The sequence below is a fragment of the Portunus trituberculatus genome, chromosome 22 (assembly GCF_017591435.1).
Source record: "Portunus trituberculatus isolate SZX2019 chromosome 22, ASM1759143v1, whole genome shotgun sequence".
In the NCBI taxonomy this organism is placed as follows: Eukaryota; Metazoa; Arthropoda; class Malacostraca; order Decapoda; family Portunidae; genus Portunus; species Portunus trituberculatus.
Genome location: NC_059276.1, coordinates 4,202,752 through 4,228,198, shown reverse-complemented (window position 1 = coordinate 4,228,198; position 25,447 = coordinate 4,202,752). Strand labels below are relative to the sequence as shown.

General features: G+C 41.8%; 1 protein-coding gene across 6 annotated transcripts in view; it reads right to left on the bottom strand.

The window, feature by feature from the left end:
• The window catches only part of LOC123507460 (potassium voltage-gated channel protein Shab-like), a 159,209-nt gene that overhangs the window by 34,242 nt on the left and 99,520 nt on the right, over positions 1–25,447 (bottom strand). For all 6 annotated transcript variants that reach the window (XM_045260343.1, XM_045260342.1, XM_045260345.1 and 3 more), the window contains exons 3-4: positions 11,325–12,153; positions 4,516–4,754 (exon numbers count right to left, since the gene is read on the bottom strand). In XM_045260343.1, the coding sequence (XP_045116278.1) occupies positions 4,516–4,754; positions 11,325–12,153 (1,068 nt within the window). The remainder of the gene's footprint in view (positions 1–4,515; positions 4,755–11,324; positions 12,154–25,447) is intronic.

The following is a 25,447-nucleotide window of genomic DNA, read 5'->3' as shown; positions in this document are numbered from 1 at the left end:
ATATTTCCAGTTTGATTATCCAGAAATATTTACTTTATTACTAAATTGTTGAATCTCGGCATAATTTTAATTGACGTATATGTTGAGTGATTTATTGGCTTTGGGTTGATGATTAATTATTTATGGAGTTTTATCGACGTGTTAGTGATTGGTTGAAGAGTGAAGAAAGGTTAGCATGTTAAGTTTGTACGGATTTGGTTATATATTGAGAGAATTGGACGAGTTTAGCAGGACAGTTTACATAACTTAGCGCACGTGTGGCATGGTTTAGTAATTGACTATAAGAACTGGACAAGTTTAGCATGAGTTGGTACGGAATTGGTTATCTATTGGGAGCAATGATCGAGTTTAGGAGGAATGAGTTTATATAAGTTTAGTGGAAGTTTGGTATGATTTAGTGATTGACTATGAGAATTGGACAAGTTTAGTTTAAGTTTGATGTAAGTTAGTGATTGACTAGAAGGATTGAACTGGTTTGTCATGAGTTTGGTTGAGGTTCGTTTGTCATTTAACCTCTTCCACTGCTATATTTTTCATCTTGCATTACAGTTTTCACAGACACATACTCTTGATAGGAAATTCTTTAGAGTCTGATTGATGTTTTGATTTTGGTTACTTAACATGTTTCACTTATAGATTGTCTTTGTTGTATCTTAGTTTTACTTTGACACTTTCTCCTTGTTCTAGTCTTAAAGTAAATTCTGTATCCTGGAAGCAGACGAGATTAACTTTCTATTTATCCATTTGTGTGTATATGTAAATCTTTTAAACTCTCTCAGTGTCGAATGTTAACAAATGACCGTAGCAGTGAAAAAGTTAATTGGCCAGTTTAGGCTTATGTTTGAATGTTTAGGGTGCAAATTTATTTAGAAACAAAAGACGGATAGAGAAGTCGACTTATAGATAAAAAAAAAAAAACAATGCTGAAAGTAATATGTAGGAAAGTAGAATCTTAAGGTCAATGAAATGTATAATGGAAAGAAACCAGAATGATTCGAGAGATGTTATTTGAAAGAATGAATAATGGAAAAAGACTTGACAGAGAAAGAGAAACAGAATGATTTTTTGCTTTTTAATGCATTTCCTATTAAAGGAGAGAGGAGAGAGACAAAAATAAATAGAAATGAGAAATGAACAGCTATAGGAAATATTAGAAAATAGTTAAAAATTTTAGTATATTCTATTAGAGGAGGGATTACTTTGATACGGGGAATGTGAAATGTGAAATGAACAACTATAGGGAGGAAAAGAGAAAGAGAGAAAGTTTAGATATTTCTGTACATTTGTATTATTTGATTTAGATTTTTGGGAAGTAGAAGTTAACAAGGATACTTTTTTAAAGAGGGAAATACGTTTACTAATTAAAGATTGAGACATACGAGGATAATCAGAACCAGGTCAGAAGTTGCGAGGTAGGACTAGACACAAGAGGGTCTAAGAAAACGGAGATAAATTTTTGTAGGGATTACTGAAGGGGAGACTACGAAGAATTATCATTATATATATAAGGTGCAAGAAATAGTAATTTGTTTAGAGCCTATAGTGCACGTGGGAACAATCACTAATACTCTATGTCCTACTGAGAGAAATAGGTAGTTGAGGGGAAATAGTATAATTCTCTTTAGTTATACCAAGAAATATGTGAGGTGGAAATAGAAAATGGTCCTTATGGTGCCTACAGGAAGACCATGCTATAATTGACACTACCAAAAGAGTCTTTCCCCCCGACACACACACACACACACACACACACACACACACACACACACACACACACACACACACACACACACACACACACACACACACACACACATAGAAAATGGGATAAGAACATTAGTATTAAAAACTCTTCATTTCTAACAGAGACTTAACAAGATGAAGACTTTGCGTAACTATAGTCGAGAGAGAGAGAGAGAGAGAGAGAGAGAGAGAGAGAGAGAGAGAGAGTGAGAGTGAGAGTGAGAAAGTCTAGTCAGTTCCTTCTAAAGTCTTGTTACCTACAGTGTGTTAAACGTACAGGAAAAAAGAACAAAACTAAGACAAGGGAAAAAAGACGAGTGGGAAAAACACTTACTATTAAGAGATCCACTGCGGAAGGAAAGATTTAAAAGACTACATCTACACACACACACACACACACACACACACACACACACACACACACACACACACACACATCACACATCACACACGCACACAAGGGGGAACTAGAAAGATGCACATACGGTTTATATACACACACGTACACACATACACTCTAACGTACATTTAATTACGTACATGAAAGTAGCGTGTACATAAATGCCACTAGAGCGCTAAAACGTACATGTACACTACTGGGGAACTACAACGGGCACTTATAAGGGGAGGAATTTAAGTGGCCATGCAGGCAGGCGGCTTCTTGTTAGTAGTGGTGGTGGTGGTGGTATAGGTGTTGGTGGAGGTGGTGGTGGTGGTGGTGGTTGGAAACTTAGCATTCCATAAGGGCTAAAATGCTCTATTAATGGGCAAGATTGTTGTTCTAATGGTGAAATGATTGGGTGATTGTTTGTTTTTTGATGTGTGTGTCTGTGTTTGTTATTATTATTATTATTATTATTATTATTATTATTATTATTGTGTTTATTGTTATTGTTATCATTATTATTATTATTATTATTATTATTATTATTATTATTATTGTTGTTGTTGTTATTCAGAGTGGTTAGCTTGTCTAATTAATTATGCTTCCTGTATGTTTAGTGTAATGAGCTGAATGCTGAATGATGATGAAGCAACATAGTAGTAGTGGTAATAGTAGTAGTAGTAGTAGTAGTAGTAGTAGTGGTAGTAGTAGTAGTAGTAGTAGTAGTAGTAGTAGTAGAACAAGAACGTTACTATTTATTTATTCATTCAAGTGGCCATTAGTGTGTGTGTGTGTGTGTGTGTGTGTGTGTGTGTGTGTGTGTGTGTGTGTGTGTGTTTGGGCGCGAGGCGTTAGGAATGCGTGAGTGTGTGCCGAAGAGAGAATAAAAGAATGGTGATAATGACCAAGAGGAGTGTGTAGCATGATAACTGTCATTTTGTATAATTAATGATGTTCTCTTCACTTTGTCTTAATATTTTATGGACTCGTTAATGCTGCAAGAAAATGTCCACGTGTGTGTGTGTGTGTGTGTGTGTGTGTGTGTGTGTGTGTGTGTGTGTTAGTACAGAACAGCTGAATAGAAATAGAAAAAAAAAGTAAGTTAAGAAATGAAAAACGAAAGATGTAATGAGAAATGAAATGATGATGATAGATTATTTAAACAAACAAACGAACAAACAAACAAACAAACATTAGAACCATTCTACATATATATTACAAAAAGACTGAGAAAGAGAGAAAAATTAACACCTTTGTAAAATCGAGGTGTAAAGAGAGAGACTAACATAGACAGTAATAATTAAGAATAGCAGGGAGTCTTTATATCGTCACTGGACACACAACACGAAGCATTCTGGGCTCTGTACGAAGAAAAATGATAGAAAACAGACCTCAGCTTCAGGTTTTAAAGGGGGACAGTAAAAATTTGATGCATATTGTTATTGTTTTTTTCATGCGATTCCATATCTCTAAAGAAAATGGGAGGTCTCACACAAACATTTCAGGTCAAGACACACGCTTAGAAAATGGGGAATGAGGGAAGGAATTGGGAAGTTGGTGAAAAGGGAATTAAGTTTTAGAATTGCGGAGAATGGGAAGAAATAGTGAAAATGATAAGAAAACGAAGAATAATAATAAGAAATGGAATAATGAAAAGAAAAAGAAAACATAAAACTGAGGATGAAAATGGGAAAGAGTTAGACAGCAGAAAAGAAAAGGACGAACTGAAGATTTTAAGGGAAATGATAATGAGAATGAAAAAAAAAGTTAGTAAAATAAAGTAAAGAAATGATGATCTTGTGGGAAACTATTGGGGATGCGAAAAATTGATCCAAGGCAAAAGAAAATGATGGAATTCTTGTTTTAATCAGGGTAAAAAAAAAGCTGAATACAAATTGTTGTTTATTAATCTTAAATGAGGACAAAATACAGAACGAAAGTGAAATTGAACGTAACTGGTTCACAAAAATGCAAATTAATATAATGGTAATGATAATTCCTATAATAATAATAATAATAATAATAATAATAATGACGAAAATAATAATGAATCATGCAGTTATAATTAATTTTTAGTACTGAAGCAAAGTAACAAAATAAGATAATACAATGGTAATTATTCCTTAACAAATAATAATACATAAAATAAATTAAAGATAAAACGAACGAAACAATAATAACGAAACAACGAAATGAAATGAAAAGAACAGGGATGAAAATTCAGTAGAAAACAATGAAATCAAGACAAAATTGAGAGAGAGAGAGAGAGAGAGAGAGAGAGAGAGAGAGAGAGAGAGAATCAGAAGACATCAAAACCGAGTGGTCTGATAGGGCGGGGGTGAGGCGGGGCGGTAGTAGGACTGGGAGGGGGCTGTGGGACCACTCACCGGGGTCTGATACTCTGGGGAGGTGGGGGGCCGCTGCTCATCCGTAGGGGGGAGGTCGAGAATATTAGGGGCTGGAGCACTTGGAATAACCCCGGTGTCTCCTCTTGCCCCCTGCTGCGCCTCCTTCTGCAGACGACCCATATGGTGCTCGTGGTTCTTGTAGCATCCTGTCCCGGTCTGGCCAGCTCTCATGGACTCCCCCGCTACCGAGTTTGCATCCGCTTGTGACATATTGTGGCCTGGGTCGTGGTGAGAGACAAGAACAGACCCACATCACTATCCACACACACGAGGGTTCAGTTAGCTAGTCATATCAAGCAAGGGGGTTTTGGGGTTCAGGGTGTGGGATTCCGGGGCGTCACTACTTTACCTACTGTACCCTTGATGCTTTGATGCTCTGCCCCTCCTCCTCCTCCTCCTCCTCCTCCTTGCTGGTTAGGGCAGAGAGTTAGGGAGTGTCAGGGAGTAGGAGGGCATAACATCATAGCAACCTTAGGCATGCTCTTACTTTCCTTCCTCCTCCTTCTCTTGCTTAGAGGTTGAAGGAAGGAAGGAAGAAGGAAGTGACAGAGAGGAAGGATTGTAATTCATTCCTCTTCCTTCCTTCCTTCTTCCTCCGTTCTTAGATAGTTGAAGTTAGGAGAAAGTTGAATAAGATACTGAAGGAGGAGGAAAAAGAAGAAGAGAAGAAGGAGGAGGAAGAGGAAAGTTCACATACCATTATTCTCCCTCAACCTGCATGCCATTTGTACCCATAAAGCTCAAAAGATTCAGCAAACACCCGCCACTTTAGGCTTTAAAGTATTGAGAACTGAGGAGACACTGAGAGAAAGGAAGGGAAGGGGCGAGGGGAGAGAGAGAGGGGAGTGAAGGGAACATTAGGGTTACAGGGAGAGGGGAGAAGGGTACATAAGGGTCTGCATTGAATTATTAAAAAGAACTCGTAATATTTTGAATCTTCATGATAATAAAAAGTCCAAATGGTGACCCGAAGGAGTTATAAAACGTTCAGGGGGACTTTGAATGAGTTAGTTATTGATCTTTTCTCGTCACAGGTGTTGTTGTTTTCTTTATTGTAACTCAGAAGGTCACCATTCGTTCCAAACATGACCTTACTTTCTCACGGGACATACACTTCATCAGGAGAACGAGTATTTAAGTAGCATTTCAAAGATTACTTTTAGACGAGTCCTCCTTTAAAAACACACAGATTGCGAAAAAAAAACGGGTTGATATGTTGCTTAACAGTAAAACCACTAAAAAAACACCAATTTCTGTATGACTGCGATAAATATTCACACAAACACACCTTATAAAACAATGAATTAGGTGTGTGTATTGAAAACAGTCTGAAAAAAGGTCATGGATGAATATTAAGACAGTACCCGTTCAAAAGATAAAGAAAATAGAGAAGTGTGAGTTTAGCGTTCCCTAATGCCGTCCCGCGAGAGTGAAGGGAAGAGACAAGCAACGAACACTAGGAATAATTTCTTTACACTACTACAATAGGAGGAGGGGGCAGTGGGATCGCAACACCTGCTCCTACCTGCCTCGTGAGCACCTAATGAAGCAAGCCAGGTGTGATAGCATGCTCCTACACCTCCACTTAAACTGTCACGCAAAACATCCCTCGTGAATTCTGAATGAGTCGTGATTTGAGTAGGAAAAAATGTTAGGAAAAAAGATAATATGCCTTAGTTTGTTTATGTTTGGGTCTTTCTCTGAGGGATGTTTCTCGTGGCAGCGTCTACTTGTACCATACGGGTTATGTTTTAGTGCCAGGAACACAGACTACTTGGAAAAAAAAATTGTAAATGATCAAACGAAAATATAGAAAACTCCACGGATACAAAATGATATATGGGAGTAAAAAAAGGAAGTTATATATCGTTTCCTGTATATATATAGAAAGAGCTGGATATATATAAATTTATTATACACAAAAAGTGGAACCAAAATAGGCTTAGATTGGCCTACACAAAAGCAAAAACACCGGTTGATCATTACGGCTTGACAAGGGACAAAAATGGAGGCTAGGAGGAGGAGGAGAAGGATGAGCAGGAAGAGGAAGAGGAGGTAGGAAGGAGGAGGGAGGAGGGATGAGAACTAGGATATGGAGGAGGAAAGAAAGGAATAAAAGAGAGGTAGATAGAGGAAGAGTAGGAGGAAGATGAAAAATAGGAAAAAGAGTTAAAACAAGAAAAAAGTTGGAAAGTAAGTAGAAGAATGAGAGGAGAATATGGAGAGGGAATAGGGAGGAGGGGAGAGGGAGGGGGAGGAAAGGGAGACAGATGCATTCTAACCAACTAGTCCATTTAGGAGTAAAAAAAAGTAGGTCATAGGTATTAGGGTGATGTGTGTCTGTTTTCCTTTCTCTTTTCTTTCTTGAGTGAGCAAGTGGAAGATTTGCCTCTTGGTGGAAGTCTTGACTGTCTACTGCGAGGTGGAGGCAGCTACTGAGTCTAGTCTGTCTACCTGTGTCTACCTGTCTGTCTTTGCTCAGTGAGGTGTGTGCCAAAAAACCAGTAACACACACGCACACACTCACACGTACACTCACACACACATAGAGTCATATGCAGCTCTGTGGCAAAAATGAGTTCTCTGATGTACTTTCAATCACTGAATGACAAATATAAGACTTTGTTCTACTTCCAAGACTTGCTACGGAACTAACAAGACAACTAAGCGTCTGTAGATGAAGGGAAGAAGCGCCTCTCTCTTAGCAGTCATCATCATATCATCATCATATCATCATCATCATCATCTAGGGGAGTAAACAAGGTACGGAACTTCAACCATGAGCAAGAACCGTACTTAAGTCAGGTTGGTGCCTCAGTCACGCTGTCAACTACCTGCTGGCAACTGCAAGTGAGAATATTACTCAGCCTTTTGGCGAGACTCTGCACTCTGTAACAAGTGGAGAAAGACTGTCTCTGAGAATTAACTGTGGTGGTGGTTGTGGTGGTGGTGGTGGTGGTGGTGGTGCTGGTGGTGAGTGTGTGTGTGTGTGTGTGTGTGTGTGTGTGTGTGTGTGTGTGTGTGTGTGTGTGTGTGTGTGTGTGTGTGTGTGTGTGTTTGCTAGTTGTCGTGGTAATGGTTTTGCGTATTTATGTGTGTGTGTTTGTGTGTCTGTATGATAGTGTAAGTTACCATTGTGTATGTATTAATGTATACATATATGTGCGTGTGTGCGTGTTTGCGTGCCTTTAAGTTCTCATGGAGGCTATCTGTCTGTCTGTTTGTTTGTCTGGTGTATCGTGTCAACTTATGTGATGGACAAATGAGAGAAAAATGGCATGTAAAAGTCATTCTTTATTTATGTCTGAAAACTTGTGGCCATAGAGAGTAATAATACAACTGGTCAGAGTAATATTCTTAGGCTATCATAATACTTGTATCCGCAGTAGTATCCGTAATCACTCTCTACTTGATCTGTATTAGGCAGGTGTATTTGGGTGGGCTAATTCACTCCAGGTAACTTTAGATTTCTTAGTTTTTTTATTTATTTTTTTTTCTCATCACGGTGCAAGGACCTCAAAATATGCCGCTGACAATGCATCGTTAACCTACAGGACAAAACGTGGCGGCCGCTCTGGTTGGGTTAGCTGTCTACTACTGTGTGACTTTACGGGCGATCACAGGAGTGGGGTGAGTGAGGGGGGGGACAAGACCTCACCTGACGTGCCTCTCCTCAGTGTGACACGAGGTCGAGGCTGTCACGAGTTAAGACACTAAGGGGGAAACATACGCAAAATGAAAAGAAATGATAAAAAAATAGATGAAAGTAAGAAAATTATATAGAAACTTAAGAATTTTTTGAAATTTTAACAAGTGCGTGTAGTTTGGGTGACATTATTGGTGTTCTCTCGTTTATGGCTCATTTTGTAGATTTGTAAGATTGGACAGTGGTGTCAATTGTTACTCTTATTGTGAGGAGGTTCATCTCTAGGCACTCCGAGGCACTGTGTCACCCATCTGTCACCTCTCTACCTACGCTCACCTGGGGAGGCTAATTAAGGGGTTGTGGTCGTTTCAAAGGGTGTTAATTGAGATTTTCACGTGGGGATTAAAGGTTTACATTCCCTTTGGTGTTAAAATCGATCTACTTTTGTTTTGTGTTTATTCATTTTTTAAGGGAATGTTTTTTTTGTGTACTTTAAGTTTTTGGGTTTGTTTTTAAGTTTGTGGATTTCCTATTTTACTGAGTTTTAGGTAAATAGGGGTGGTTAGTGTCATGAAGGAGGGAGAGAGGAGGGGAAGAGGGGTGGCACGACTGCCTCACACACACACACACACACACACACACACACACACACACACACACACACACACACACACACACACACACACACACACACACACACACACACACACACACACACACACACACACACACACACACACACATTCACAGTTTCCTCCCCACAAACATTAATTTTTCTCTCTTTAAAATCTACAAATACATGAAAAAAGAGAGTGAGAGACAATGAGTGCAGTGTTAACTCGAACAAGAGACAAAAAAATAACTGTAATAATAATAATAATAATAATAATAATAATAATAATAATAATAATAGTAACAGTAGTAATGAAACCAAGGGCATCATGAGCCTGTTGTGGGAAAAAACTAACTAAGAGAAAACCAAGACAAACAATTATAAAGTGTTAGTTGGTTAGTTCATATCACGGTGCTCTTAATTGTAGTCATATAGAGATATATATATATTATATAATTAGCAGTATAAACGGTGTGAGTTAAAAATAATAATAATGTGGCCAACTGAATGCGTTTAACTTGGTGATTAATAATATGAACCACTATTAGAACACATGCTTTCCCGCCTGGAGTCAAGAACAACTGGTGTGCAAAAGAACAGATGTGCCTTGACTCCAGACGCAGGTGTGGCCGTGCCCTCTCGCGACACACCTGTTCAGTGGGGGATACAGGTTTGGATGGGGCTATCCTTCACCTGTCGTGGGTGAGGAGAGGTGAGGGGCAGGTGTGTAGGCCAGGTGTGTGGACAGGTGATACACAGGTGGTACAGGTGACAGGTGTGTGGCTGTATTGTTTTTCCAGGGGTTTGGTTTTGATATTTTTTTCTTTATAGTACTTTGGGTTTGGTGTGTGTGTGTGTGTGTGTGTGTGTGTGTGTGTGTGTGTGTGTGTGTGTGTGTGTGTGTGTGTGTGTGTTTCGGAATGTACATACAACATCCATTACAATTAAGGATTGGGAGGAGGAGGAGGTGGAAGTGGAGGTGGAGGTGGAGGTGGAGGTGGAGGTGGAGGAGGAGGAGGAGGAGGAGGAGGAGGAGGAGGAGGAAGGGGAGGAGCAGGAGCAGGTGGAGGAGGAGAAGGAGGAGCAAGAGGAGGAGGAAGAAGATGTGGTGGTGAAAGAAAGAAGAAATATTTATACACTGAAAAGTTTATATTTATATAGTTGTTTTTACACACAAACAAACACACACACACACACACACACACACACACACACACACACACACACACACACACACACACCTTTCACAGTGTCGTGTTTGAGGAGTGGAAGGGGGATAAGGGAGGACATAGGAGGAAACAGGAATCACTTTGCTAAATCTAAAAGAAAAATACTCTGTCTGATATGCAAATCGAGGTCTGAAAGTGCCATCACGTAACGAGGGAACAGATGGATCAGGAATATCAAAGTGTGCCCTTAATACACACCACAAGTGCAGTTTTCCTTCATGACTCAGAGAAAACGGACTGCAGTTTCTTGCCACAGCATCTTAGGTCAATTTACTCTTTATTCTCATTTCATCTAGTTTATGAAAGAAAACGGCGCCAGGGTATTGTTTAAGGGGCGTCTATAGCAGTTCCTACATTTGGTCATCTAACTAAATGACAATTATAACATTGTCAGAATAATGTGATGTCACGCATGCCAGATTAAGGCGAGTATTTGGTGGTAGTGGTGGTGGTAGTGGTGGTGCTGTAAATGGTTTGTGTTTGTGCTATGTTCCTTACTCCGTGTGTGTGTGTGTGTGTGTGTGTGTGTGTGTGTGTGTGTGTGTGTGTGTGTGTGTGTGTGTTTACGTGTTTAGATCTGTATTTGGAAGTGGTCCTCTAATATTTACGAAGGAGGTATTGGGTGGTGAGAAGGAGGAAAGGAGGAGAAGACTGAACCAGGAGTGCAGGCAAAGGGAGGAGGAGGAGGAGGAGGAGGAGGAGGAGGAGGAGGAGGAGGAGGAGGAGAAAGGAAAGATAGAAGAGGTAATTCAGGAAAGATAGAAGAGGTAATTCAGAGAGAGAGAGAGAGAGAGAGAGAGAGAGAGAGAGAGAGAGAGAGAGAGAGAGAGAGAGAGAGAGAGAGAGAGAGAGAGAGAGAGAGAGAGAGAGAGAGAGAGAGAGAGAGAGAGAGAGAGAGAGAGAGAGAGAGAGAGAGAGAGAGAGAGAGAGAGAGAGAGAAAATGGGGGGAGAAGGTGTGGAATGGGGAAGACTCTGTGTGTGAAGTACAGGGCGTGAGGAGGTGAGTAGTGAGGTAAGGGTTGTGGCGGGCGTGAGGTAGTGGCATGGGCGGGGAAGATGCCAAGGCAGGATGGGTGGATGGGTGGTGGTGGCATATGGCAGGGCTGGGGTGGGCTTGGGGTCAGGGTGAAGGCTGCGGGGAGGCGTCGCGGGAGGGCACGGACGCCACGTCGGCGGGGGCCGCCTGCGCCACCTTCGAGTAGCGGTGTGAGCCGCCCGTGGGGGACTGTGGGCGCCCCAGGGAGGGCCTTCGCAGGGAGCCCCCGCCCCGCGACCCCAGCAGCGAGCGGGCAACGCTACCTGTGTCCACGATGACGTCTATGAGGTCCATGGACTTGGCGAAGGCGTCGCGGAGGTTGACGTGGTGGAAGGAGACGATGGAGCCCTCACGCTTGGCGCGCTCGAGGGCCTCCCGCCTCTTGAGGGCCTTCTCTCGTCGCATCTGGTTCTTGTAGAACTCGGCGAAGTTGTTGACGATGATGGGAATAGGCAGCGCAATGACCAGCACACCACAGATGCAACACACGGAGCCGATCACCTTGCCGAGGGGCGTGATGGGGTACATGTCGCCGTACCCCACCGTGGTCATCGTGATGCCCGCCCACCAGAAAGTTTCAGGGATACTTTTGTACACAGGGTTCTCGTCTTTTTCCGCAAAATAGCAGAGACTCGAAAAGATTAACACGCCCATGGCTAAAAACAACATCAACAAACCTAACTCTTTATATGAATTTTTCAGAGTAAAGCCCAAGCTCTGCAGACCCGTCGAGTGTCGGGCTAACTTTAGAATTCTGAGAATTCTCATAATTCTGAAGATCTGTACGATCCTTCTCACGTCCTGGAACTGATCCGTGTGTTTGTTGGATTCTATGAGGAACAGCGAGACAAAGTAGGGCAGGATGGCCAGCAAGTCTATCACGTTCATCGCCCCCTTAAAGAATTTCCACTTGTTGGGGCTCGCGGCGAACCTTAGGACGTACTCGAGGGTGAACCAGGTGATGCACACGGCCTCCACCATGGCCAGTTTCTCATTGTCGCCCTGCTCCGGCCCCTGAAAGCTGGGCACCGTGTTGAGCACGAGCGCGAGGGTCGACATGACGATGAAGATCACGGAGATCACAGCCAGCACCTGCGGAAACCAAGAACCCAGACCGTCACCCGAGTGCTCCCGCGCCCGGCCTAACCGCGGTGTGCGCCCGTGTCGCGCCACGCCCCGCCCACGCCACGGCCACGCCTGCTCTGCCCTCCCTGCAAGTCTGCTCTCCTAAAGAACCTTTGCACGGGCGTTATGCCCTAAGCTCGGATGCGCGACGAGAACTGACGCGGTTAGGTGTTTAAGTTATTATTATTATTATTATCATTATTATTATTATTATTATTATTATTATTATTATTATTATTATTATTATTATTATTATTATTATTATTATTATTATTATTATTATTATTATTATTACTATCGGCAGAGGTTACAAAACAGAAAGCAAGACAGGAGACACAGGCCGCGGTAGGACTTCATCATGACCACAGCAGCGCCTCTTCGCACGCGGAAGGCCTCAGGACAGGCCTACTATACTATGCCTAGAGCCTCAATGGAGCCTATCGAGGGTAAGCGAGACCTCTGAACCTTCACGCCTCTGTTGTGGTGGCCGTGGTGTGGCCGGGCGGTGGCTGTGCGGGCTTGGGGTTAACACAAATATCTTTGGTCAGTGTGTGAACCTTGTGGCGTGTCCCTATGCATGGGTTAGCCCTGGGAGAACTCAAGGAAAAGGAGACACAGGGAAGCAAATAAAAAGCTGGATTAGAATCCATCTTGCTTGGACACAAAGGGAAATAGAACCTTGTTCAGATTGAACAGGAGTGGGAAAGGGAGTGACGGGGGGAGGAGCGGTCACTGCACAGGGCAGAGTCTCCCGGGGAAATAAAATGAATCAAAGAAAATGCAACGTTGTAATTGTTTTGAGTGTTTTGGTCTGGTGGTCTTAAGTTTTGTCCCTTCCCGTCCCTGGGTCACTTCCCTTCCAGTGTGGCCTGGGCCTGCTTGGCATTATCTTGTCCCTAGCCAGGTATAAACATAAATCACAGGTACAAATGAACAGGTATAGGCTGCTGCGTCTGCTGCAGGAGTTAACTAAAGCTGTAAAACATGTGGTGAAATTAAAAGAATGGTCTTGTTACGTCTTCTGGACAAAGCTTCACTGAAAATCAAGGCACAAATAAAAGGACAAAGGAGGCAGGAAGACCGCCGTGGAGCGACAGTTGTTGCGGCGACCACGGCGTCACAAATAAATCACAACAAACTCATACAAAATCATAATAGTGTATATTGATAATATTGTATATTAGTGTCAGGATCGTGGCGTGTGTGTGTCAGTGAGGCGAGGTGTGTGCGAAGACAACACAGGAGCACTCGGGCGCCGGCCCTCGCCAGGTCTTAGTCTACCCGGGACATTAGTGTGTACACAGAGGCGTCAGCCGCTGGTTACCTGCCTGTCCGCCGGCCTCGGCCAGCCTGACCTAGCGTGATGCACAGGGCCTACACAGGGATGCTCGGGTTAACGCCATTATGACTGGGAGCGCCGGGCCGGGGTTAAGTTTTAAGTGAATTACCGCATCATGCTGTGAGGGTCCCGGGACCCGGGCCCCCAGGCAGGCCGCGCCGCGCTCTCCACGGAGGACGCGACACGCCCAGCCTGAGGGCGCGGCCGCCGGCACGCTCGGGTGTTACTGAGAGGGACACCGGCGGTGGTTAGTTCAATGAAAGCCCCGCGGGGAGCCGACAAGCTTTTCATTGTTGTGATCGCGGTGCCCCGAAGCGGCGCCAGACAAGCCAAGGGAAGCGGCACACTACAGAGGGAGAGACGAAGCGGCACCGGCTCGCGCGGGATAAGGGAAGAGCGTCTCTCTCTCATTCACTTTCTCTCTCTCTATCTCTCTCTCTCACACACAACTTGTGGCGGCACAAAACGATGCTGTGAATGCCTTGAGCGTGCAGATCTCATGCGGCACTGTGATTCTTGCGGTCATTGCGCTGTACCCTCCCGCCCTGCCCCAGGGGCGGCCCGGCACGCCGCCTTGGAGCCGGCCCGGACAGTGCCGCCTGCCGTGCCCACATCTAATGGGCAGGTGGCGGCTGTCGGGTATGCGCCACGCCCGCTTGACATGAGATGGTGCGGGCGTGGCGCGGCTCTGCTAAGGCGTGAGAGGCGGCTGCAGGGTCGCCCCGAGGGCATGTCTTCACCACACAAAAGCGGTGCTACACCTAACAGTGCGCGCGCCCCGGCCCGTCCTCCGTCCCGTCCTGACCCGCGGGCCGGGCGGGGCGGAAAGTCGAGGCAAAGGGGACGTGCGCTTGACATCAGTGAGAACATCGAATAGTACAGAGGAGCGGCGGTGTCTGCCTGCCGGGCCGCGCCGCGTTGCCAGTGGAGACCAGGAGTGAAAATTTTGGGTGTGTGTGTGTGTGTGTGTCTGGGAAGTAGGAGGGCATCAGGCTGGAGGGAGTGAGTCACAGCAGTGGGGGAACAGGGGCTGGTTGGAGGGATGGAGGGAGGTGGTCTCTTTATTATGATGGTAGCAGGTGGGCTGAGGGCGCGGGCGGGCAGGCAAACACGCCGCCCGACACTCTGGAAGAAATGCAGTTGTCTCCATTAAACACAGGAAATAAGCCTTCACTCCACATAGTGTTTACAACAGAGAGTTTAGCTGTACATGGGTGGCAAGGGCACGCGGGGGAGGCGACCACGCCGCCGCCACCGCCCACCACCAACGCAACACTAGCCTCGCTCGCTCCTCTTTACTGAGGGCGTGGAGCGGCAAGGAATGCTGGATGAGTGCGTGGATAACTTGATGAATGAGATGATAAAGAATACAAAATAACTTCTATAACATTGGGAACTAACTATTGACGGAACTCATAATGCTGTCACCCTGTCAACCTGACTCTCTGCCCTGCCCTGTGTCCCGCTGCCCCTTGCCCCAAGGGCCTCTGCTCTCTGCCACCCTTGCCTTCCACTCTGCCCTGTCATCTGTCCTAACACGTGATCGGCCTTGAGGTGCCCGCGCCCTGCCCAGGCATCCTCTCCCCCAGGCAGTGATGACAGGCGCCTTGGAGAGTGGCGGGAGTGCCTGGGGCGTGGCCTGGTGGGGGAAGGCACTGCGGCACTGGATCACCTTGGCCCCTGCACGCCATGTCACCGCTCACCTGTCCACGCCGTGACGCGAAACTGCAGTATTCCACTTTATTATTATTGTTATTATTACCACCAACAACAAAATAACTCCGTGTAGCTTCTTTTCCGAAGGCTTTCATTTGATGCATAACACTTTGATGACAGTCACGTGACCTCTTGGCTGGTGTGTTTACTCCGAGCCTAATGGAGAGGCGCGCTTCACTCCTGCCCTTGTATCGTAATCGTGTCCCTTCCTGCCGCAGTGTTGTGGCCGCCGCGATGCGTGGATATGGTAACACTGAAGTTCTCTCTCGCTGATTAAAGTGATCTCACCTTTAACCCTTTTTTTTGCTGCTCAAGCTTCGTTTTCTTAATTATATGCAAGTTTTGAACGTATTTATTGATGCTATACTCTAATTTTGTAGCTTAAAGACAAAATTAACATAGAGTCTTTGTTTTCCATATTCCTGTGCAAGTTATATTTACTGTAGTGGTCTGAGTGTTAAGACAAGCGTGGCAGTGGAATGGTAATACACTGAATGGGTCGGTATATCTGCCAGTAATTATCAAACGTTATTGTATTTCTATTGGCTAAACGCTTTCGTGATGAGTAACTCAGGAAACGCAGGTAAAAAAAGTTATCGTTAGTGGCAATTGGCTTGTACATCTGTCACTAATTATCAGTGTGAGTAACCGTGTTTGTAGTGGATGATCGATTTCTCTGCGTGATCGGTGCCTCGGAACACAGGTAGAAAGAAAGGAAGCCCACTACTGTTAATGGTGAGAGAAAATAAGGCCATAAAAAAAACGTAACATTGATTATACTAAAGACAGTGAATAAATGTACAGTTAGTATTTAATGACATAGTGACTATTGTCCTCTTCTATTCCATTATTGTAGTACCTATTGACATTAAAATCATTCATTCATAGTAATTAAAGTTTATATTTCTCTCTTATCATCGTCTCTTACTAGCGCCAATTCTATCACTAATTTTCATCGTTCCAGGCTATTTTTTTTGTCTCAGTTTTGTTAATATTTCTCTTTTTTACTGATATTATTTTCGTTAGTTTGAAAGCAAAGTTCAAATGTTTATAAAAATGTGCTTCAGTGGATATCTTCTATAACTTTGAGTGCTTATATGTTCTGTGTTGACCTTCCTCCTCCTCCTCCTCCTCCTCCTCCTCCTCCTCCTCCTCCTCCTCCTCCTCCTCCTCCTCCTCCTCCTCCTCCTCCTCCTCCTCCTCCTCCTCCTCCTCCTTTTTATGATGTAACCTTACGTGAGGCTACTGTTTATTTCCTCCTTTAGGGAGAGAAGGATAAAAAGGAGGAGGAGGAGGAGGAAGAGGAGGAGGGGTGAGGAAGGCCGGAGGAGGGGAAACAGATGATAGTTATGTTGTGAGAGAAGGAAAGTGGAGGAGGAGGAGGAGAAGAAGGAGAAGGAGGAGAGGGGGAGAAAGAGGAGGAGGAGGATAAGGAGGAGGAGGAGGAGAAGGAGGAGGAGGAGGAGGAGAAGGAGTAGAAGGGAGAGACAGAAGAAAGGAGGAATGTCAAGAAGTGAAGGAAACAGGAAGATAAATACCAAGGGAGGAAGGAAAGAAAGAGAGGAAGGAAGACTTGGAGGAAACATGAAGGAGATTAGTAGGGAGGGAGGGAGGGAGGGAGTGAGGAGGAAAACAGAAGGAAAAGTAGGAAAGTAATACGAGGCAATTTTCTTGTCCTTTGTGGACGAGATATAAATCATGACTTTTTTCCTTTCATTTTTTCCGTAAACACATTTCAAGGATTGGGGAAAAATAGAGCAGATCGGAAACTTTAATAAAATTCCTGCAGTTTTGTTATCGATCTTGCATCCCCGCACACACACACACACACACACACACACACACACACACACACACACACACACACACACACACACACACACACACACACACACACACACACACACACACCGTCTCTCTTTCTCTCTATCTCCCATTCTCTCTCTTTCCATCCTTCCTCTTTCCTCTCCTCCTCTTTCCTTCTCCGCTCCCACCCCCTCCTCCTCCTCCTCCTCCTCCTCGAATTCTGCATTGCGGTATTCTGAAGCTGAAGTCACAGTGCTCTCCTTCGTTGGCCGCTTCAAGAATGACGGTGTTCGGATGGCTGACTTCACGACTTCAGATTAAGAGCTTTTAGATTTTTTTTTCTTTTTTTTTTTTTTACTCTCCTTTCATTTAAGTGTGAGAGGAAGGGATTCTCTCTCTCTCTCTCTCTCTCTCTCTCTCTCTCTCTCTCTCTCTCTCTCTCTCTCTCTCTCTCTCTCTCTCTCTCTCTTGCTCTCGTTCTCTCTTACTTCGATCAGTTTTATCTTGCTACCTCATCCACGCTCTCTATTTTTAGCCACAGAACAGTTTCATTCTTTCTCTTATCAGTCAGTTGATTATTGCACATGTAGGGTATTTGTATCAAGGGTGTTTCATGACTCAATTATTAGTGATTCGTAAAGCATATTTCATGATTCGTGTGTGAGGTATTCATCTGAAGCACATTTTCTTTTCAAAGCTCACTCTAGCGTTACGATTCTGTTAAATTTCCCTTCATTCCTCCTGCCAAGTCTTGAGGAAACACGATCTCTTGGCATTAAGTTTTGGTAACTGCATCTAACTTCTTTTTACTAGCGTTTAGATTCGCATGATTTGTAATTCAGTCATTGCTATTTTTAGACATTTGTATAAAGTCACGAATTATTTGTTACCACATTTAGATTTGTGTAATTAGTAATATAGTCATTATCCGTTGAAATTTCTTAAAACATTCCTGATTGTCTTAATTCCTTCACTGTCCTGGCTTTCTCTTTGGCTCAGTAAAAGTTTGTGGTGTAAATTTATATATATGAACATTAGGAAAGCTTGGAGACACCAGCAGTTCTACACGTGGCAGTTGCTTTATGATTCTAAATATATCAATGGGAGCAAAATGAGGGAGGGAATGGTACTTCTCTTTTCTACCAGAGTTATTATTTTTTTTCTCCATAGCGAAATAACAGAGTTCCTCAATAGACAAGTACCGTATTGGCGTTTGTAGTTCAGAGTTATAGAATGAAAAGCACCGCATAAAAATACATACATTTCAATGATTTCCAAGTTCTGGTGTTTGTTATTCATATACGCTTGTGTGAACTGAGAACATTAGAACGTTTTTTGAAGACTCATAATTCTTTTTATATTTCACTCAATTTTTACCTTCCCGCAATCTCTTCACTGTTTTAATTTTCACCTAAAAAAATCATCAGAACTTCTGCTATAGTTTCCCTTTCAAATCTCTCTTCTGTTCCGTTGCTTATAACTACTGCCAACCATTCACTGGTCGAAATATTTTCTAGATGACCTAAAAAAAGTCACTCAATACTCATCAGTACTAAAGGTCAGGTGGAATACTGCAGTTTGGCTCCGAACTCACACATACACACACTAAATCCTTATTACAATACTCATCGTTTTCTGTCATTTCCTCCTCACTGACTCTGCGTTAACTTTACAAGGCCATTTTTCTATACTTTATTAATATTACCAGCGCCGCGTGTAGTCCTCCGCCAGTGTTAGGAAGGAGTAGGGCACAGGGAGGTAGTGAGGATGTCAGGCAGGTAGGGATCAGGACAGGTGTGACTGGCGGGGACTGCACACTAGCCAGGTAAGAACAAGTCTACTAGTGATCACGTCTGGAAGTTAAAACACAGGTGTCCACAGGTGAGGGCCGGTGGACAGGTAAGAGGTGAGGTGGACATCGAATAAAGGGGAGTTCTGGCTTAAGCAGATGTTAATAGAAGGGACACGAGCATAACTTGGCATAACTTTGTATAACTTGGTTCTTTGTGGGTCGCGAAAACACTTAGAGATGCTGAGGGCCACAGGGAATCAGGGCAGATAGTAGCATGGTGTAGAGAAGAGACTGACATACTGACTAACACCTGAGAACATGTGAGGGTCTGAAAGTAAAATGAAGGTGATGAAAAGAGTGAATCACGCAGATGTAAGACTGATGTAGAAATATACTAACATGAAGTGAGAAATTGACTTGAGAATACTTAAGGATCACACGAGAGCAAAAGGAAGGGGATGAGAAAAAATGACATGAAAATGAAGAAGGGGAAAAAATCTCTTACACACGAAGTTTTAAGCAGAAAATTCAGTAGTACCTTAGAAATGAAATCTAAAAAAAGACAAAAATGAATGAAGAGGAGTAGATAAATGCTGAAAAATAGATTAACAAGAATAATAAGTACACAAAGACACATTTAAAGAGAGAATGAATATATAATAACAAGATCTGACAAGTTCCAAACAAGATTCTGTATCATAGTAGTGAGAGATAACCGAAGAGGAATATATGGATTACAAAAAACAGTCATATCAATAGAAGAAAAAAATAAACATTAAAAAACACTTAAGAATGATAAACAACAACCTGAGCAGTATAAATAGACAGGTAAAGGCGAAGTATCACCTAAAGAGGAAGAATCAAGATAATTAAGAAACTCTAGTAACCTTGTAAATTGTTGACAGAATAATGACGAAGTGAAATAGTTACAGAAATGAACGTTTGATAGGTGGCAACAATTAATTGCAGGTGCGAGAGAGAGAGAGAGAGAGAGAGAGAGAGAGAGAGAGAGAGAGAGAGAGAGAGAGAGAGAGAGAGAGAGAGAGAGAGAGAGAGAGAGAGAGAGAGAGAGAGAGAGAGAGAGAGAGAGAGAGAGAGAGAGAGAGAGAGCCAAACACACACATACACACACATAAATACAATAATTAAAATGCCAAAGCAGTGTCAGTCTGCTTTGGCGGACGTGTGACGTGGTGGTGGTGATAGTGGTAGTGGTGGTGGTGGCGGCCGCGCGGGAGTCACAGTTAAGGGGCGGTTGAATGGTTGAGGATCACAAATATAAGGGTACAGGATGCTAAGTGGACTCTAAGGACAGGGGACAGGTGGAGGTGTTCTAATTAAGGCACTGAGGTGCGGGTTGTTGGAGTTTGGGTGGTACACGGACAGTACTTGTAGTAATAGTAACAACCAGTATTGTGGAGACAACCTTTGTTATATCACGACACAGAGAACTGTAGTTGTGTTAGTCTAAGGGAGAGGTGGCGGCTGCTTGCGGGCCAGGGAGTCAAGCCAAGAGCCAGGAACTCAGAGAGAGTAATTTTTGAACTCCACAACTTATATATATATATATATATATATATATATATATATATATATATATATATATATATATATATATATATATATAATTTGTTTTTATAAGGCTTCAGTTTTTTTTATTTAAACAGAAGCAAAGGATTCTTATCATAAAGATTAAGCTTGAATCAAATGTAAAAATTTACTTTTGAGGTTGATTGAAAAGAAATTAAGCTTTAAACTTAAGTCAATCACTTATAATTATATACTTTTGATATAAATAATTAAATTTTACTCAAATAGAATGTACATATCAAGCTTGACTGAAAGGTGAGTTTTCTTTTCCACTTTGATTTAAACATATAAATAGTTGTTTCCATAATGCTTCAGTTTCCGTGTTGGTTTCCTCAAGGAGCCGCCGCCTCTAAACAAAGCTACATGAAGGACATACACCAAATCACAATAACAGTAGTAGTAGTAGTGGTAGTAGTAGCAATAGTATTAGTAGTAGTGGAAATATGGGAGCACATAGTATAAGTAAGTGTGGAACATACTTATTAAAGTGTGCTGACAGATAGCTTGGGGAGAAAAAAAACACCATAAATATAAGTAACAGCTGGATAAGTTAGTTCTGTAAGTAGATACCAAAAAAAGCTGTGGCCAACCAGAGGAGGCAGATAACTAATAGTAATAGTAGTAGTAGCAGTAGTAATAGTAGTAGTAGTAGTAGTCTGAACAGTCCTAGGAGAGGAGACACTCATGAACCACAAGCCATAGAGGAAAGGATCACTCAAGTACACAGGGAGGGTTGGTCTATGTCTGCCTACACACACATTGCTGGGTTCTGGTAAAAAAATTCTCATGTTAGATTAATTTCTTTCCACAGAGTCTCAGAAGCTGCTACAGGAGAGCCCCGCCCGCCCTCCACCTGCCCCACACTGCCGAGTCTGGTGAGTACTTGTTTGTGTGGAATTTATACTACTTTGCTATTTGTGAGTGGATTAATGGTGAGTATAGATTTTATTAATGTGATTCTATTATTTTTTCTGTTGATAATGCTGTCTTAAGTAGATTTGATGTGGGATGGGTATAAGATTGTGGATTTCTGTTATTTTCTATATCATTTGGTGGATGAGTGGATAAAAAGTAGAAATCAATTAAAATTTCTCATGTGGATATCTATTGTTATTATTTTTGGATTAATGAGTTTCGTGATTGGATTCATTGTGGATTAAGATTTAGTGTTTATTTTTTCTGTTCATTGGTGGATTTTGTTTAATATTCTATTAAAGGTGACTTAGTATTTGGATTAATTGTGGAAAATCTTTACAAAACTTATTTCTATGTGGATTTACAGCATAATATTTTTGGAAATGTAAATGATAGTGGATTGCTTTACTTATGTTTTTTTGGGTTGATCTGTTCTCGTTATCATGTTCTTTTTTTTTATTATTAAGAGAAAAATAACACACGATTATTTTATTTCCCTGTTGTGTTATCTTTCCTCCTGTGGATCTACTGTGGGTGAATTCTGTGTGGAGATCTTACGTCTTCTCATATGGAATCATTTTGTTAATTTTCACTTTGGTAGATCTATTTTGGTAGATCTGTTCTCGTCATGTTCTTTTTTTATTATTAAGAGAAAAATAACACAGGATTATCTTATTTCCCTGTTGTGTTCTCTTTCCTTCTGTGGATCTACTGTGGGTGAATTCTGTGTGGAGATTTTACGTCTTGTCATGTGGAACCATTTCGTTAATTTTCATTTTCGTGTTAAGCGGAAATACTGAATTCTTTATTTCATGTGGAGCTGTTGAGTTTTTTTTCTGTTCCGTGTAATTATAAAAGTGAAGTAATTGTTATTGGTTTGATAATTGGAAAAGTGGAATTATCTGGTTACATTTGTTTTGAAGCTGAGTGTAAGTGGTTGGGTCTTCACGTGGGTTGTTTTGTTCAATTGTTAGTTTTCAATAGTTGAGGAAAGTATTCATGAGGGTTATTTGATTTTTCTTATACAAATTGAAGGCATAAAAGCTTCGTGGTTGAATGATTGAATAGTTCTCCTCATAGTGCCTAGAAAAGAACTGCTTTGTATCGAGTATATTGATAAAAATTAGGCTTTCTTTTTAACTCGTGTGAAAAATTTGAACAGTTTTAAAGTTCAACCAACAAGAAATATGAATAGATAGCATAATTTGTATTGATTAAGAACCGATATTTTTATTTAATTTACTGAATTTTGCACCATGTATTTACTCACATCTAAAAGAAAAAGTGATTGCATGATTACTTGACTTTTCAATGGATATGTGGTCTTTGCTAACATTTATAAGAACAGAACTCTTAAAAAAGCAAGATTTAACCAGTAACAAACTAGAACACTTGAAACATTTTTTTTTAAACCTTGGACATATTTTCTTTTAGTGAAGCATTCCACTCTTTGTCTATACTCACAAGAAGACACTATCAATATCAAGATTTAACCAACACGCATCCAAAGAAAAATACTTGGAAGGGAAAGAATATGAGAGAACCTGGATATTTTTAGTTCTCGTGTTGTGTCGGGGTCTGGTTTGTTTGTTCACTGTTAGTCTTAATCCTGGTAGGTAGATGGCGCGCGTGTGGGCAGGTGAGGTCAGGGAGGCGTCCATTAGAAGCGTGCAAGGTCGTTCATGACAGAGAGAGAAAAAAATAGTGGTAACGTGATCCATCATTCTGTAATTATTTGTTTTGTTATCATGGTTATTATTACTCTTCTCTGCTCACTAACTTACTCAACCTTGTGAACAATAGAACTACGACAGTGATACGTACACAAGACTACAGATAGACATACACTACCACACGTACACACACTCGCACACGCACGCACACACACAGGTAGTCAATAAGCTAGCACGGTAAATAGGACAATGGTGAATTAATAAACCTCCTGGTACCTAATCTTATCTGATACAATGTGGTCACTTTGCTAGTTTGTTGTCACGGGCTGTGCATCAATATTGTGCTAGTCTACTCCATTAAAAATATATCTCCGCCTGAAAAGGAAGGCTTCAAAATGGGTTAGCGGCATATGACAAATTGCAAAGGTAAAAAATATAAAGCTGGATAGAAAAAGTGATGTTACATAGCATAAAAAATTGATAAAAGGGTTTGATTGATGTCATTTGAACACGCACACGCACACACACACACACACACACACACACACACACACACACACACACACACACACACACACACACACAGTTCATGGATAGCTTTTCCTTGTTAATAAAAGGAAATGATTAAAAAATGCTTAACTATTCTAATAAAAACAATCTGAGTACAATGACAGGGAGTTCTTTGTTTGGTCATTAACTCTCTGGAAGCAAACAAAACAAGACAATCACGGCATGGAAAACAAATGCTAGATAACTTTCCCTTTAACCCTTTTACTGTTGTCTTATTAACATTGAGACCACTGTAACAAAGAATAAAAGAAAATTAATTCTATCTTTGTCAAATGAAGTATGTATTTTAACCTGTCCTTTAAATGTTGTTGTTGATGAAAAATTTTGCTTAACAGTGAAAGGGCTAAAAACAAAGGAAATAGAACCAAAAGCACCTATGTTGAAAATTGAATAAAAAGTTGAACATTCTATCGCATCTCAGAGAAACAAAATTCAAACAGAACTCAAGACAAAATAGAATCATTAGCATCATCATCACCTGCAGTCCATTTCTCACCTGAGCTGTCACTTATGTACCTGTTTGACTAAAGGGAGGAAAGATACATTATACAACATAGCAATATCGACCTTACTTACTCTAGGGCCGTGCCGCCTGGATAACTTAGGGTCTTAGGGATGAAAGAGTGAAAATACCCCTGAAAATCATATTGGCTAGGGTAATAAGGAATGTACTAGGGAAATTTGAGGATGGTTAGGGTAAATTAGGGTGGTTTTAGGATGAATGTTGGGATATTTGTGTGTTTTGAAGGATTTGGGAGTGTTAGGTAGATTTTAGGTGTTTTAGGGAAGTGTAAGGTAGTTTAAGGAGTTTTTATGAGTTTAAGGTGAAGGTTTTAAGGATTGGAGTGGGAATGTAGGAACGCTTTGTGGTATAAGATGAAAGTATTGTTTGTAAAGTGTTTTGCTTTCACGGTGTGTGTGTGTGTGTGTGTGTGTGTGTGTGTGTGTGTGTGTGTGTGTGTGTGTGTGTGTGTGTGTGTGTGTGTGTGTGTGTGTGTGATTACACACACACACACACACACACACACACACACACACACACACACACACACACACACACACACACACACACACACACACATTTGCACGCAATCTCAGTAAAATTCCTTTCCGTTCTAATAGTATTTCCATTTTCCCTCCCTTACCCCTTCTCCCTCTCCCTCTCTCTCCCTTTGTGTGAAGTCGACGTTTGAGTTCACTTGTTGCTCCCTGAAATGCACTTTATATTTCCTGGTTCCTTTTCTTGTGTTCCCAAAAAGTTGTGACAGTTTTAGACCTTGCAGTTTCCAGTAAGAGACCCAAATGTTGTTCGTTTTATTGTTATTATTTTTTCCTTTAAGTTTCGTCCATTTTTGTTCGTTCATATTTCGTTTCTTTTCGTTTTTTGAGTTCGTTTTGTGCTTTATTTTTTATTTTTCGTTTTTTAAAGGTTTTTGTTTTGATTTTAGGATATACATGTTTGAACACACACACACACACACACACACACACACACACACACACACACACACACACACACACACACACACACACACACACACACACACACACACACGGATCAATAATTTTTCCGGAATATTTCATGGCTTATAGAATGGTAGAAAATAAAATGGATTTGAACAGTTAAGTAAAAAAGAAAAGTGTGAAATGATCTCAATATTCCTCCTCCTCCTCCTCCTCCTCCTCCTCCTCCTCCTCCTCCTCCTCTCTCCTCCTCCTCCTCCTCCTTTACTTTCTTTACGCGTCCTCCTCCTCCTCCTCCTCCTCCTCCTCCTCCTTATTAGAGTTTACTCTCTCTCTCTCTCTCTCTCTCTCTCTCTCTCTCTCTCTCTCTCTCTCTCTCTCTCTCTCTCTCTCTCT